Source organism: Chiloscyllium punctatum, unplaced genomic scaffold (genome assembly GCF_047496795.1).
Source record: "Chiloscyllium punctatum isolate Juve2018m unplaced genomic scaffold, sChiPun1.3 scaffold_198, whole genome shotgun sequence".
In the NCBI taxonomy this organism is placed as follows: domain Eukaryota; kingdom Metazoa; phylum Chordata; class Chondrichthyes; order Orectolobiformes; family Hemiscylliidae; genus Chiloscyllium; species Chiloscyllium punctatum.
The window spans coordinates 154,752-171,541 of NW_027309932.1; the positions used below are offsets into that span (position 1 = coordinate 154,752).

The following is a 16,790-nucleotide window of genomic DNA, read 5'->3' on the forward strand; positions in this document are numbered from 1 at the left end:
ATATAACAGTTTTAAAGCTTTCAACCTCCTGTAAAACAAAATCCTGTCTATTCCCAGACACCATCACTTTCCAGCTCCTCAAACTCCAGGGAAATATTCCCTCCCTGTCTGAACCTTTGATTTGATTTAACTGCTTTTCAGTTGTCATTCTGTGAGGTGTGAAGCGTTCTTTTTCCCCATTTCTCTGACCCAGAAATGTGATCACACCAACCTTCCCACCATCAAAATCATCATTACACCATTGTGCTTTTGGTTAACATATAATCTCCAGCAGTGCAAAAGTGAGGACCACAGATGCTGGAAACCAGAGCCTAGATTAGGGTGGTGCTGGAAAAGGGCTTTTGCCAAAACGTTGATTTTCCTGCTCCTCGGATCCTGCCTGACCTGCTGTGCTTTTCCAGCACCACTCTAGTCGAGACATATAATCACCAGCAGTAAATCATTTGTGTAACCAATTGAATATTTCCAAACAAAGCCTATTACGGGTCAAGCAAACCATTACAAGTGACAGAGTGAGAAGGGACTAAATCTAAGTCGAGTTGTGGGGAGGGGGCAGCGGTGGAGATAAAGCACTATATCCCCTGCGGTGCCCACCTCTATCTAAAGGCATCGAGAGCATTGATCCACACTACATGCTCCTTCTCCAAGGACACCCTGCTGTGTAGCCTTTATCCTCAATCATAGAATAAAATCCCTACAGTGTGGGAGGAGAGCATTGGCCCATCAAACCCCACCGACCATCCGAAGAACATCGTACCCAGAGCACTCTATCACTGTAACCCTGCATTTCCCATGGCTGATCCACCGATTCTGCACAGTCCTGGATACTGTGAACAATTTAGCACGAATGACCCACCTGACCTGCACATCTTTGGACTGTGGGGAAACCAGAACACCTGGAGGGGACTCACACTATCATGGGGAGAATGTGGGAACTCCACACAGGCCGTTGACCAAGGCTGGACTCCAACCTTGTACCTGATGCTGTGAAGCAGCCGTGCTACAGTCACAATTTAAATCAAAACAGATGATCCCTGGCATTGTCACATTGCTGTTTGTGGAGACTTACTGCCCAGAGAGACATCCTGAGGTTCAGAAAGTGGCAATGTAAGTTCAATCACCTCCAGCCCAGTTAATGTGGTTAACAACAACCACATCAATACTCCAGCAGTGTCATCATGTACAAGGTCCACTCCTGACTCTGATGGACAGTAACATCAGAATCAGAGTCCTGCAGTCCACATGGAGCAGGGGGATGACCACTTCCCTGTGAGCACTCACTGGTCTCTCAATCGTGTTGAAGATGCAGCAAATCCCTTGTCACACAGAGGGGTGAACAGCTCCTACCCAGAGTGAACCTGCTGGGGTCTCGGGGGATGGGATGAATCACTGAATCCCTTCTCCCACCCTCAGCATCTGAATGGCCTCTCCTCTGGTGGGCTCCTTGAGGTCTCAGCAGGAGGGATGAATCAGGAATCCTCTCTCCCACACTGACCATCTGAATGTCCTCTCCCCCTGTGTGGGCTCACTGGGGACTTCACAGGTGCTGCATTTGAGTGAATCTCCCCCACACTGGGAACAAGTGAATGATCTTTCCCCAGAGTGAGCTCGCTGGTGTTTAAGCAGGTCAGAGGACTGAGTGAATCCTTTCCCACACACTGAGCAGGTGAATGGCCTCTCCCCGATGGGAATGCACTAATGTCTCCGCTGGTGAGAGATTGAATCCTTTCTCACACATGGAGCAGGTGAAGGGTCTAAATCCACTGTGCTATCTCTGGTGCCTCAGCAGGTTGTAAGATCGAGTAAATCCCTTCCCATACGTGGGGCAGGTGACGGGCCTCTCCGCAGTGTGACTGTGTCGGTGAGTGTCCCACTGGGAGGGGTAAGTGAATTCCTAATTCTGATTGAGTACGTCCTCCTGTTTTCTCGTTTGTTCTGGAAAATCTCATTCCTCTCGCACCAGAGCCTGTTCCAGTGTTACAGAAACAACAGAATGGTCAGCTACAGCTGGTCAACTGACTGATCACTGAACACGAACGGTTCACTCTCCACAGATGCTGCCAGACCTACTGAATTTTTCCAGCAAATCCTGATTTTGTTTCTGATGTCCCAGAGTTTGCAGATGTTTAGTTTTCCAATACTCATCTTGTGTGTTTCAGAGGAGTTTATTGATGAAATTAGACGGTTTTGAAAGTTGTACGTTAGGTCACACATCAGCTATGATCATCATGAATGGTAGAGCAGAGTTGAGGGGCTGAATGGCCTCCTCCTGTTCCAATGAAAGTTACCCATCGGCAGCTTTTGACAACAGATAGTACTCACTACCCTCAGGCCACAGGATTGTTCACACACAGTAGTGACCATCCTTAGTCCAAGGATTGTTCACACACAGTATTCAGTGCACAGGATAGTTCACACACTGTACTGACCATTCTCAGGTCACAAGATTATTCTCCCATAGTAGTGACCATTCTCTGTCCACATGATTATTAAATCACAGTATTGACCATCCTCTGGCCACGGGATTATTCCCACACAGCATTGACCATTCTCAGGCCAACAGGATTATTCCTATACATTATTGACCATTCTAAAGCCACAGGATTATTCACACACAGTATTGACAATCCTCAGGCCACTAGATTATTCACACAGTGTATTGAACATTCTCAATTCACAGGATTATTCGCACACAGTATTGACCACCATACGGCCAGAGTATTAATGAACACACTGTCTTGGTCATTTACACGTCACAGGATTATTACCACGCAGTATTGACTATTCTCAGGCCACAGCAATATTCACACACAGGATTGACCATTCACAGGGCACAGGATTATTCACACACAGCATTGACTAGCACACGGCCACAGGATTAATGAACACACTGTCTTGACCATTTACAGGTCACAAGATTGTTCCCACATAGTATTGACCATCATCAAGCCACGGGATTGTTCACACACAGTATTGACAATCCTCAGGCCACAGGATTATTCACACACTGTATTGATCATCCTCAGACCACAGGATTATTTACACACAATATTGACAGTATCCAGGCCACAGGATTATTCACACGCTGTATTCACAATCCTCAGGCCATAGAATTATTCGCAGACTGTATTGAACATCCTCAGGTCACTGGATTATCCACAGACAATACTGACCATCCTCAGGACACATAAGTATTCACACACAATACTCAATATTCCCAGCCCACAGCATTATTCACACACAGTCTTGATTGGAACACGGCCACAGGATTAATGAACACACTGTTTTAACCATTTACATGGTCACAGAATTACTTTCACACAATATTGACTATCTTCAAGCCACAGGATTGTTCACACACAGTATTGAACATTCTGAGACCACAGGAGCATTCACACACTATATTGACCATTCTCAGGCCACAGGATTATTTACACACAATATTGACCATCTTCACACTGCAGGATTATTCACACACTCTATTGAACATCCTCAGGCCACAGGATTATTCACACATAGTATTGAGCATCATACGACCACAGGATTAATGAACACACTGTCTTGATCATTTACAGGTCACAGAAATATTCGCACCCAGTATTGACCATCCTCAAGCCACAGGATTGTTCACACTCAGTATTAACTGTCCTCAGACCAAAGGAGTATTCACACAGTATTGACTATCCTCAGGCCACAGGATTATTAACACACAGTATTGACCATCCTCAGGCCACTGGATTGTTCACACACAGTATTGCCCATTCTCAGGCCACAGGAGTAGTCACACACAGTATTGACCATCCCCTCAGGGCACATGATTATATTTACATGGTATTGACCATCATCAGGCTACAGGAATATTCACTCACAATATTGACAATTCTCAAATTACAGGATTGTTCACACACAGTATTGACGATTCACAGGCCAGAGCATTATGCATACATGGTATTGACCATTCACTGTCCAAAGGATTATTCACACACAGTATTGACCATTCTCAAGCCAAAGGTTATTCACACACAGTACTGACGATTCACAGGCCACAGGATTATTCCCATACATTATTGACTATTCTAAGGCCACAGGATTATTCACACACAGTATGGCTGTCCTCAGGCAACATAATCTTTCACACACAATGTATGGACCATTCTCAGGCCACAAGATTATTCACTCACTGTATTGAACACCCACGGGCAGCAGGATATTTAACACACACACAGTGTTGACTATCCTTCGGCCCAACGGTTATTCCCACACAGTATTGAATATTCTCAGTCCACAGGATTATTCACACACAGTATTGACCACTATACGGCCACAGGATTAATGAACGCATTGTCTTGATGATTTGCACGTCACAGGATTATTTTCACGCAGTATTGATGATTCTCAGGCCACAGGAATATTCACACATAACCATTCACTGGGCACAGGATTATTCACACACAGCATTGACTAGCACACGGCCACAGGATTAATGAACACTCGGTCTTCAACTTTTGCAGGTCACAGGATTGTTCCAACATAGAATTGACAATCCTCAGGCTACATGATTATTCACACACAGTATTGACCAGCCGACGGCCACAGGATTAATGAACACACTGTTTTGATCATTTTCAGGTCACAGGATTATTCCCACACAGTATTGACTATCCTCAAGGAACAGGAATATTTACACAAAGTATCTCCATCCTCAGGCCATGGATCATTCACACTCAGTATTGACAATCCTGAAGCCACAGGATTTTTCCTACACGGTATTGACCATCCACAGGCAACAGGATTATTCTCACACTGTATTGACCATTCTCAGGCCACAGGATTATTCACACACGGTACTGAACGACCTCAGGCAACACGATTGTTCACTTATAGTATTGACCATCTGCAGGCCAAGGGTTATACACACACAGTACTGATAATTCACAGCCCATAGCATTATTGACTGCCCTCAGGCCACATTATTATTCACGCACAGTATTGACCATCCTCCGTCCACAGGATTACTCACATACAGTATTGATCATCCTCAGATCAACGGTTATTCAAACACAATATTGACCATCCTAAGGCCATTAGATCATTCACACACTGTATTGACCAACCTGAGGCCACAGGATAAATTAACACATTCTCTTTACCAATTAACAGGTCACAGGAATATTCCCACAGAGTACTGACAATCCACAGGGCACAGGATTATTCACACACAGTATTGACCACCATTCGGCCACATCATTAATGAACACACTGTCTTGATCATTTACACGTCACAGGATTATTTCCACGCAGTATTGACGAGTCTCAGAGCACAGGAATATTCACACACAATATTGACCATTCACAGGGCACAGGATTATTCACATACAGTATTGACTAGCACACGGCACAGGATTAATGAACACTTTGTCTTGACCATTTACAGGTCACAGGATTATTCCAACAAAGTATTGACCATTCTCAGGCCACAGGATTATTCACACACAGAATTGAACAACCTCAGGTAACACGATTGTTCACACACTGTATTGACCAACCTCAGGCCAAAGGTTATTCACACACAGTACTGATGATTCACAGGCCGCAGGATTATTCACACACAGTATTGACCATTCTCAAATCACAAGATTGTTCACACACAGTCTTGACCATGCACAGGCCACAGTATTATTTGCAAACAATACTGACATTGCACAGGTCACAGATTATTAACACATAATATTGACCATCCACAGCCCACAGGATTATTATCACACAGCATTGACCATCCACAGGCCACATTATTATTCACACACAGTATTGACCGTCCTTAGGCAAAGGGCTATTGAGACACTGTATTGACCATTCTCAGGCCACAGGATTATTCACACACAGTATTGACCATCCTTAGACCAAGGATTATTCACACAGTATTTACGATTCATGGGCCATTGGATTATTCTGACACGGTATTGACTGCCCTCAGTACACAGGATTATTCACACACAGTATTGAGCATTCACAGTGCACAGGATTATTCACACACAGTATTGAGCGTTCAGAGTGCACAGGATTATTCACACACAGTATTGAGCGTTCACAGTGCACAGGAGTATTCCCACACTGTATTCACAATTCTCAGGCCACAGGATTATTCCCACACACGATTGACAATTGTCAGGCCACAGGATTATTCACACACAGTATTGACAAACATATGGCCACAGGATTAATAAACACATTGCCTTGACCATTCAGTACAAACAGTACTGAACATGCACAGGCCACAGTTCATTAACACCTAGCATTGACCATCCACAGGCCACAGTTTTATTAACAAACAGTATTGAACATGCACAGGCCACAGATTATTGATTCACAGTATTGACCATCAACAGGCCACAGGATTATTATCACACAGCATTGACCATCCACAGGCCACAGGATTATTATCACACAGTATTGGCCATCCACAGCCCACATTAATATTCACTCACAGCATTGACCATCCTTAGACAAAGGGTTATACACACACAGTACTGACGTTTCACAGCCCGTAGCATTATTCACACACAGTACTGACTGCCCTCAGGCCACATTATTATTCACACATAGTATTGACCATCCTCCATCCACAGGATTACTCACACACAGTATTGATCATCCTCAGGTCAAGGGTTATTCACACACAGTATTGACCATTCACAGGCCAGAGGATTATTCACACAGTATTGTAGGGGGTAGTGTAATTTTTAAACGGTTAGCTGCCTTTTAGTCTTTTCTACCTCATAGTAAACACAAGCAGGCACTCAACTGTTGCCGGACCTCCCCCACGTTTATATGAATGAAACAGTTGTAACAGCTTTCCTCGATAGTTGAGAGGCCGCCCTTAACCACAGTTGTACAACATCATCCATATAAGGGAAGAACGGGAAGCTCAAACACTGATTGGCCAAGTGAATGATAAAAGAATCCCAGGCACCAGAACCCAAATAAGGAAAACAGTGGGGAATCCGAGCACTCGTTGGTCAAGGCAGCAGTAGTAAACCCAGCCCACATATACATGTATATAATGTGTGGAGATTACTATGCTTGTGTGTGTGTACCTTTGGGAACAGCACCCGACTTTGCAAAGTTGAATGAAAAAGTTTTGGACAGACTCCTCCGTGTCTTTGTTCCTGGGAAGGGAAATAAAAAGTGCCGTAGATGGGGCTGGACAGCCACTTATCTCGCACAATTGGGGGCTCGTCCGGGATGAAATAATTATTGCCGGGGGGGGCAGTCTCTTCGGCTCACGGATCAAGCCTGATTACAACAAAGACGCGTCTAGTATATATTTATACTTCTCACTGATCGGCTTGGTCCGTTGGCCGTCGGCCAAGAGACGATGTGACCCGGCTCATTTAAAAATAATTTTGAATCCTGGAAAAGGAACACACGGACGAGTGCTGGGACGACCGGTTAGTGACTATACACGGGGGTACACACATTTAAAAAGGCCAGACAACTCCGTGCACGGATCAAGGTAAGAGATTCTTTTGTTCTTCCTTGTTGGCCGCGTGGTTTTGACGGTCATCTGTGAAAACGCTTTGGGCGTTTAAGACCAGGACTGAAGATAAACCACGGGAAATCGTGGTTTTGACGGTCATCTGTGAAAACGCTTTGGGCGTTTAAGACCAGGACTGAAGATAAACCACGGGAAATTGTGGTTTTGACGGTCATCTGTGAAAACGCTTTGGGCGTTTAAGACCAGGACCGAAGATAAACCATGGGAAATCAGACTTCTAGATTTACTAAGGAAAAGTCAGGGAAGACTGCAAATGGGAAAGAAATACCCCCCGATAGTCCATTAGGTCGGAAGTTAAGTCTATGGACGGACAGTAGTAGAACGAAGGACTTAAAGAAAGAGACCATGATAAAATATTGTTGTTTTATATGGACCAAAGAACCTATCCGCGCCCCCTCGGTAGTTTGGCCCGAGTATGGGTCTGATGAAGACTGGGTGTGTCAAATCCTAAATGTATATGTTAACAGAAAACAACCGTTTGACCCAGAGGAGAGCAAATATGCCGCCGCCTGGTTGGCGGGAGACGGCGAGAGTCCCACGCGTCTCTATCCTCTGATTCCCCAAACAGACCCGAGGAAGCCCCAGAAGTCTTGGGACATCCTCACCGACGGTTTGCCACCGTCTTCCCCGCCCCCGTATATACCACCCGCGCACGACCAGGCGTCCAGCGCGGAGCTCCCTCCTGCGATGGATAATTCCGAGTCCCAGCAGGCTACGACCAGTGAGGAAGGGACTGCTGGGGGGGGTACAGGAGGGGGCACAGAACTCACCCCAGGCACTAGGAAATCAGTCCGACTCGAGATGCGGAGAGGTCGAGAAGAGGGATTGAGAGCTGGGAGGAGTGACAATATTGAACAGCTGAACCCCTTACGAGAGGTGCCGTTTGGGAACGAACGGACCGGGTTCGTAGTACAACCTTTAAATTCTGGGGATATCCGGCATCTCCGTAATGAACTACCCCGTCTACTGGACGACCCCCTCAGTGTGGGAATACAACTGGACCAATTTCTGGGGCCCAGTATATACACATGGGCTGAACTGCAGGCCATGATGAGAATACTATTTAATTACGATGAAATTGTTATGATCCGGAATAGTGCAATGGCCATTTGGGATAGGGAGCATCAGGACGGCCCTCAGCGTGGAGAGCAGAAGTACCCCTTAGAGGACCCCCGGTGGGATCATAACGACGCGGGGGGAAGGGCCAATATGACAGACCTCAGAAGCCTTATAATCAGGGGAATCCAAACCTGCGTGCCCAAACAGCGGAATTTAGCAAAAGCATTTGAAGTTGGACAGAAAAAGGATGAATCCCCGAGTGAGTTTTTAGACCGTTTGCGGGAGTCCATGCGAAAGTATTCAGGTTTAGACCCCGACGGGGAAATAGGCAAGAGCATGCTTAAGGTGCATTTTGTAACTAAGTCATGGCCTGACATTCAGAAGAAATTACAGAAAGTGGAGGATTGGGCTGAAAAGGATGTTGCAGAATTATTACGGGAAGCACAGAAGGTGTACGTTCAGAGGGATGTAATAAGGGAGAAACATAAGACAAAAATGATGGTGGCAGCCGTACGGGAAGCTTGTAAGTCCACCGGAATGGGGGAGGGAGATTATGGGGTGGAAAGAGGAACGTCGAAGAAAAGTTGGAGAGGGAGAGAAGCGAGACGGGGCAGAAGTGAGAGAGGAGGATCTTATGGAATTGAGCGCCCTCAGAAGGCCGGATGTTACCATTGTGGGAAACTGGGACACTTCAAAAGGGATTGTCCCGAGTTTAAAAGGGAAAGAGAAGGGATGTATGAAATGGAGTGTGAACAAATGGATTAGGGAAGTCAGGGGAGGATCGGAACACGGGCCTACCAAGAACCCCTGGTAAATTTACGGGTGGGCCCATTTAGACAAGATGTTACCTTCTTAGTTGACACAGGCGCTGGCAGGTCCTCAATTCCCCTCCATCCGAGGGGGGTTGGCTTCCAAGGTAAAACATTAAACATTTCAGGAGTTAAGGGTGGGGTTTTTAATGCGAAAATATTCGAACCACAACCCTTGCGGCTGGAGGAGGAGGAACTCCAAGTGGAACTCCTTTACCTCCCCCATCTTCCCTATGGGTTGTTGGAACGGGATTTGATAGTCCGTTTCGGATTGCGAATAGAAGTGGGAGAAGAGGAAGAATTAGCCGTTACCATGTCATACCTTAGTGAGTCCCGATTGACAGAGATAGACCCTAGGGTTTGGGTCGCCAAAGGGAACCGGGGGGGACTCGCAATTCGACCTGTGGAGGTAAAATTAAAGCCCCAGAGCCCCGATGTCAGAGTGCGCCAATACCCCATCTCTTGGGAAGGGAGGCAGGGCCTGAAGACAGTTATGGAAGACCTAATAAAAGATGGATTGGTAGAGCCCTGTATGTCACGATACAATTCCCCAATCCTGCCGGTCCGGAAGTCGGATGGGAGCTACCGAATGGTCCAAGACCTAAGGGAAGTAAATAAAATTGTCCAAGTACGGCACCCTGTGGTACCGAACCCATACACTATTCTGGGGCGAATCCCCCCGGACCACGGCTGGTTTAGTGTTATCGACTTAAAGGATGCCTTCTGGGCGTGTCCCCTGGACAAGGACAGTAGGGATCTTTTTGCTTTTGAATGGGAGGATCCTGATACTGGCAGAAAACAACAGTACAGGTGGACCGTACTCCCCCAAGGATTCACTGAGTCCCCGACTCTGTTCGGGCAGATTCTGGAACAATTATTGGAGGGACTAACCTTGTCCCCGGCCCTTAAGCTTATACAATACGTGGACGATCTCCTTTTATCCGGACCGGCGGAGGAGGACGTCCTACTTGGGACTAATGCCCTGTTAAATTACCTAGCTGAGAAGGGGTTAAGAGTGAGTCAGAAGAAGCTCCAATATGTCGAGAAAGAGGTTAAGTACCTGGGACACTTGATAAGCCAGGGACAGAAACGAATAAGTCCGGAAAGGGTGCGGGCAATAATCGAACTAGGCCTCCCAACGACCAAGAGGGAGTTGCGGAAGTTCTTGGGACTCTTAGGCTATTGTCGGTTATGGATAGACGACTATGCCCCCCTTACTAAAGACTTGTATCTAAAACTCATTGAGGAGGCACCCAACAGAATAAAATGGGAGGAGGAGGAGAAAAAGTTAATTGAAATCCTAAAAGGAAAATTGATGGCCGCACCTGTTTTAAGCTTGCCGGATTTTAGTAAGACATTTCGCCTCTTTGTGAACTCCAGAAAGGGAACCGCTCTTGGAGTATTGACCCAGGACTGGGGGGGTAAAAGGAAGCCCGTGGCTTTCCTGTCAAAAATTCTGGATCCAGTCTCCCGAGGGTGGCCGGAGTGTGTCCAAGCGCTGGCAGCCACGGCAAAGCTGGTAGAGGAAAGCAGGAAGTTGACTTTCGGGGCCCCCTTGACAGTCACTACTCCCCACCAGGTTAGAACTATTCTGAATCAGAAGGCCGGGAGGTGGCTGACTGACTCGAGAATTCTGAAATATGAAGCCATATTGTTAGACCGAGAAGACCTCCGAATAGAAGTCGGGGGCTGCCAGAACCCGGCGGACTTTCTTTGGAAAGGGGAAGGGGAGGAGGAACTGGAACACTGCTGTTCAGACATAATAGAGTACCAGAGTAAAGTGAGGGAAGATCTGAGGGATACCCCCTTACATGCAGGTAGGCGGTGGTACATTGATGGGTCCTCTCGAGTGATAGATGGGAAGAGACACAACGGTTATGCAGTCATTAGTGAGACTGGTTGGGAATTAGTGGAAAGTGGACGGCTACCGAATGCCTGGTCCGCACAAACGTGCGAATTGTACGCCTTGCACCGGGCTCTGAGGAATTTAAAGGGAATAGCCGGGACAATCTACACTGACTCTAAGTATGCCTTTGGGGTAGTACACACCTTTGGGAAGATCTGGAAAGAAAGGGGAATGATAAATAGTAGAGGAAAGGAGTTGGTCCACGAGGAACTAGTAGCCATGATCTTGGAGGATTTGTTGCTGCCACAAGAGATTGCTGTAGTACATGTGAAAGGACACCAGAAAGACGATAAAATAGAGACCCTGGGGAATCAATTGGCAGATGAACAGGCAAAATTGGCTGGGATGGGGAAGGAAGTAATAAACTGCCTGGTAAGGATTCCACAGATATCCGAAATTACCGAAGTGCCCACGTTTACTGACAAAGAAGAAACTCTTCTCGCGTCTCTGGGGGGTACAAAGGATAGGGAAGGCAAGTGGACCTTACCCGATGGCCGCCAGCTACTAAATCGACCGTTGACGCGGGACATTATTGCCCGTTTACACCAAGGGGGTCACTGGGGCGCCCAGGCACTGTGTGATGCCTTCCTGCGCCGATATGCTCACCCTGGTCTGTACACAGTAGCCAAGCAGGTCACAGGAGATTGCATAACATGTCGAAAGATTAACAAAAGGGGGCTGCGGCAGCATGCAAGACAAGGGGGTAGGAGTCCAGTCTATAGGCCGTTTGAGTATATCCAGGTAGATTACACTGAGCTCCCCGCCATAGGTCGCCTGAAGTACCTATTAGTAGTGGTAGATCACCTGACAGGATGGGTGGAAGCTTTCCCCACTACCACGGCAACGGCAACTCAGGTTAGCAAGATTCTACTCGAGCAAATCATCCCACGATTTGGGCTACCCCGCGCTATTGACTCTGACCAGGGGAGCCACTTCACCTCGACCGTCCTCCAGAATGTAGTGCAAGCAATGGGGATTGACTGGGATTTGCACACCCCCTGGCATCCCTCCTCCTCGGGCAAGGTCGAAAGAATGAACCAGACCATCAAAAAGCAGCTAACCAAGCTCACTAGTGAAATCGGCCTGCCTTGGACCAAATGCCTACCCCTTGCCCTGTTGCAAATTCGCACCCAGCCAAGGCGGGATTTGGGCGTCTCCCCTTTCGAAATGTTATTTGGCCTCCCGTTCCATGGGCCGAAGGGGGAACCTCCTGTATTTGAGTCTCGGGATATGTTTGTGCAAAAATATGTGGTGGCTCTGGGGTCTGCTCTATCTCGTTTACGCCAACAGGGACTTTTGGCACAGACGCCGCCCCTCGAGTTTGCGGTGCACACCGTCAAGCCGGGTCAGTGGGTCCTGATTAAAAGCTGGAAGCAGCGTACCCTCGAACCAACTTGGGACGGTCCCTTCCTGGTACTTTTGACGACCGAAACGGCTGTCCGTACGGCCGAAAAGGGCTGGACACATTACACTCGAGTCAAGGGACCAGTGCCACAACCGACGGAGGACGAACGAACCTCTCTGACAAAGGCATCTAAGGAACAGAGACTCTGAGAACGAACTAATCGGACTTTGGCGAGTCTAAAGGAACTGTGCCCTCGGGCTACGGGTGTCGCGACAAAATGCGGTCAATCGTATTGTTAACTTGCTATGCCATTGTCCTTGGGCTGGGTCATAGTGTGCGTGTTACCCAATTTGGCCTCTGGTTAAAACAAGCAGAGGACCGTCAGTGGTTCACCATCTCCGTGCTTGCCAACCAATCAACACAGACACTTAGCTTAGACCTATGTGAGTTGGTGCCCTGTAGGACTAAAAGTCAACTGAATCAAACTAAGCAGAATCTAGAGAGAGAAAGGGGATTCCAGGGTCAGACGTTAGTATTACAATTGTATGGTAGGGAAGGCCTAAGTAGGCCTCCAGCCCCCGGGGTCCAGGCTATGGTGTCAGTTGTCCGTGATCCCATCACCCCTGGACGAGATTGTGGGCAGAATCAGTGCAATCCGCTTTATCTGACCATAAAGAACTTGGAAAAGAACGAGGCGAGACTTAATAGAACAATACTGGGTATTAGAGTTGGGGGCCAGGCAGGATGGGGGGGATGCAGCTGTGCTGCACGTATATCACGGTCATTGAAGCTGAGTCTGGGGGCTCATCCACCACTGGTAAGCAGGAAAAGATTAGAATAATTGAGACAACGGATTTGGAAAAGACCTTTGAAATAGAAACGGGATACGGGGAGGCGAATGCCTGGATGGAATGGGTCAAATATACTGTGAGGAGCATGAAAAAGAGTGATTGCTACGCATGCACGAGTGCCCGCCCTAACCCTCAGGTGGTCCCATTCCCGCTGGGATGGGAGAAACACCCACGAGCCATGGACTGCATGATAAGGCTGTACCAGGACCGAGAGGCCTGGAACGACCCCACTTGTCGACCCTTGAGTTTGAAGTTTCCCCCCGTCAGGTCTGAGGGGGCGCCCCGCCCGCCATCATTCTCAGGGGTAACGGGTACGCACCAGGCCTGCGTCTCTCGGACGGGACTACAGTGGGACGACGATGTGGGGACATTTGACAAGTGCAGCGGATCAATCTGGCTGGTCAATGAAACTACCGGGGGCGGGAATTACTCCCACATTCATGTACCTAGGGCAGACCTCTGGTGGTACTGTGGTGGGAGGGTTCTGCGACCGACCCTGCCCCAAAAATGGACGGGCACTTGTGCGATCGTTCAATTGGCCATCCCATTCACCCTGGCATTCGAAAAACAAGAGCAACCCCGTTCTAGTGGAAGAACTGAGAGAGCTTTGGAGACCTCTTTCGATGATAACATATATTTAGATGCCATAGGGGTCCCCAGGGGTGTTCCTGACGAATACAAGGCTAGGAACCAGATAGCGGCGGGTTTTGAGTCGTCACTGTTCTGGTGGGTGACCATCAATAAGAACGTGGATTGGATTAATTATATTTACTACAATCAGCAGAGGTTCATTAATTATACCCGGGATGTAGTGAAAGGAATAGCAGAACAACTGGACGCCACTAGTAGGATGGCGTGGGAAAATAGGTTGGCCTTAGACATGATGTTGGCAGAGAAGGGGGGTGTTTGTGTCATGATAGGCACTCAGTGCTGCACTTTCATCCCCAAGAACACAGCCCCTGATGGGTCCATCACCCGCGCCCTGGATGGACTCACCACATTGGCGGACGAACTGGCCGAAAACTCGGGCATCGACTCTGGCCTCACGGACTGGTTGGAAGCTTGGTTCGGTAAATGGACGGGGGTGGTCGTTCCCTTTCTTGTCTCATGTATAGTGATGGCAGGGGTACTCACTGCCCTTGGGTGTTGCGTTATTCCCTGTGTCCGTGGATTAACTCAACGACTGATCGAAACCGCCCTTACTAAGAAGGATGTTCCCTATGGGCAGGTTGAACGAATAAATCTCGAGATGGAACAACGTGAATCCCTCTTGGGCGGGGGTAGTATTAGAGAAGGGCAGTTTGATGAACAAGCTCGGGAGTTATTAAATGCCCTGGAGAAGAAACTTACGGTTGAAAAATTACAGGCCGTAAGAAAAGACACGGGGGATTTGTAGGGGGTAGTGTAATTTTTAAACGGTTAGCTGCCTTTTAGTCTTTTCTACCTCATAGTAAACACAAGCAGGCACTCAACTGTTGCCGGACCTCCCCCACGTTTATATGAATGAAACAGTTGTAACAGCTTTCCTCGATAGTTGAGAGGCCGCCCTTAACCACAGTTGTACAACATCATCCATATAAGGGAAGAACGGGAAGCTCAAACACTGATTGGCCAAGTGAATGATAAAAGAATCCCAGGCACCAGAACCCAAATAAGGAAAACAGTGGGGAATCCGAGCACTCGTTGGTCAAGGCAGCAGTAGTAAACCCAGCCCACATATACATGTATATAATGTGTGGAGATTACTATGCTTGTGTGTGTGTACCTTTGGGAACAGCACCCGACTTTGCAAAGTTGAATGAAAAAGTTTTGGACAGACTCCTCCGTGTCTTTGTTCCTGGGAAGGGAAATAAAAAGTGCCGTAGATGGGGCTGGACAGCCACTTATCTCGCACAGTATTGACCACCCTAAGGCCATAAGATCATTCACACACTGTATTGACCAACCTCAGGCCACAGGAATATACACACACAATATTCAATATTCTCAGCCAACAGGATTATTCCCACACAGTATTGACCAGCCTACGGCCACAGGATCACTCACACACAGTATTGCCCATCCTCAGGCCATGGATTATTCCCACACAGTATTGACAACCCTCAAGCCACAGGATTATTCCTACACAGTATTGAACATCCTCAGGCCACACAAGTACTCACACACAATATTCAACATTCTCAGCGGACAGGATTATTCCCACACTGTATTGACCAGCCTACGGCCACAGGATTAATGAACAAAATGTCTTGACCATTTGCAGGTCACAGGATTATTCCCACACAGTATTTACCATTCTCAGGCCACAGGATTATTCACACCCAGCATTGACCATCCTCAAGCCACAGAATTATTCCCACACAGTATTGACCATCCTCCATCCACAGGATTATTCCCACACAGTATTGACCATCCTCCGTCCACAGGATCACTCACACACAGTATTGATCATCCTCAGGTCAAGGGTTATTCACACACAGTATTGACCATTCACAGACCACAGGATTATTCACACACAGTATCGACCCTCCTTAGGACATTAGATCATTCACACACTGTATTGACCAACCTGAGGCCACAGGATTGATGAACATATTCTCTTTACCAATTCACAGGTCACAGGATTATTCCCACACAGTATTGAACATCCTCAAACCACAGGATTATTCTGACACAGTATTGACCATTCACAGCCACATGATTGTTCACACATAGTATTGATCACGCTCATGCCAAGGATTAGTCACACACAGTATTGACCATTCACAGGCCAGAGGATTACAACACACAGTATTGATCATGATCAGGCCACAGTATCATTCACACACTGTATTGACAAACCTCAGGCCACAGGAGTACATACACAAAATATTCAATATTCTCAGCCAGCAGGATTATTCACACAGAGTATTGACCAGCATATGGACACAGGATTAACGAACACACTGTCTTGACCATTCACAGGGCACATGATTATTCCCACACAGTATTGAATATCCTCAAGCCACGGGATTGTTCACACACAGTATTGACCATTGTCAGTCCATAGGATTATTCACACACAGTGAAGACCATCTTCCGGCCACAGGATTGTTCCCACACAGTATTGTCCAACCTTAGGACACAGGATTATTCGCACACTTTATTGACCATTCTCAGGCAACAATATTTTTCACACACTGTATTCACCATCCTCAGGCCAGAGGATTATTCACACACTGTATTCACCATCCTCAGGCCACTGGATTATTCCCGCACAGTATTG

At 47.3% G+C, this 16,790-nt stretch overlaps 1 protein-coding gene across 1 annotated transcript; it reads left to right on the top strand.

The window, feature by feature from the left end:
- The first annotated feature begins 7,351 nt into the window (after positions 1-7,351).
- On the top strand, positions 7,352-15,257 carry LOC140471910 (uncharacterized). Its single transcript, XM_072567450.1, has 2 exons — positions 7,352-7,513; positions 12,620-15,257. The coding sequence occupies exon 2, from the start codon at positions 13,419-13,421 to the stop codon at positions 14,919-14,921; it is 1,503 nt and encodes a 500-aa protein (XP_072423551.1). The 5' UTR covers positions 7,352-7,513; positions 12,620-13,418; the 3' UTR covers positions 14,922-15,257.
- Positions 15,258-16,790: the final 1,533 nt, after the last annotated feature.

Bases quoted from the DNA above. Each gene is read 5' to 3' on its own strand.
- LOC140471910 (XM_072567450.1), top strand. From the start codon at position 13,419: ATGGGGGGGATGCAGCTGTGCTGCACGTATATCACGGTCATTGAAGCT.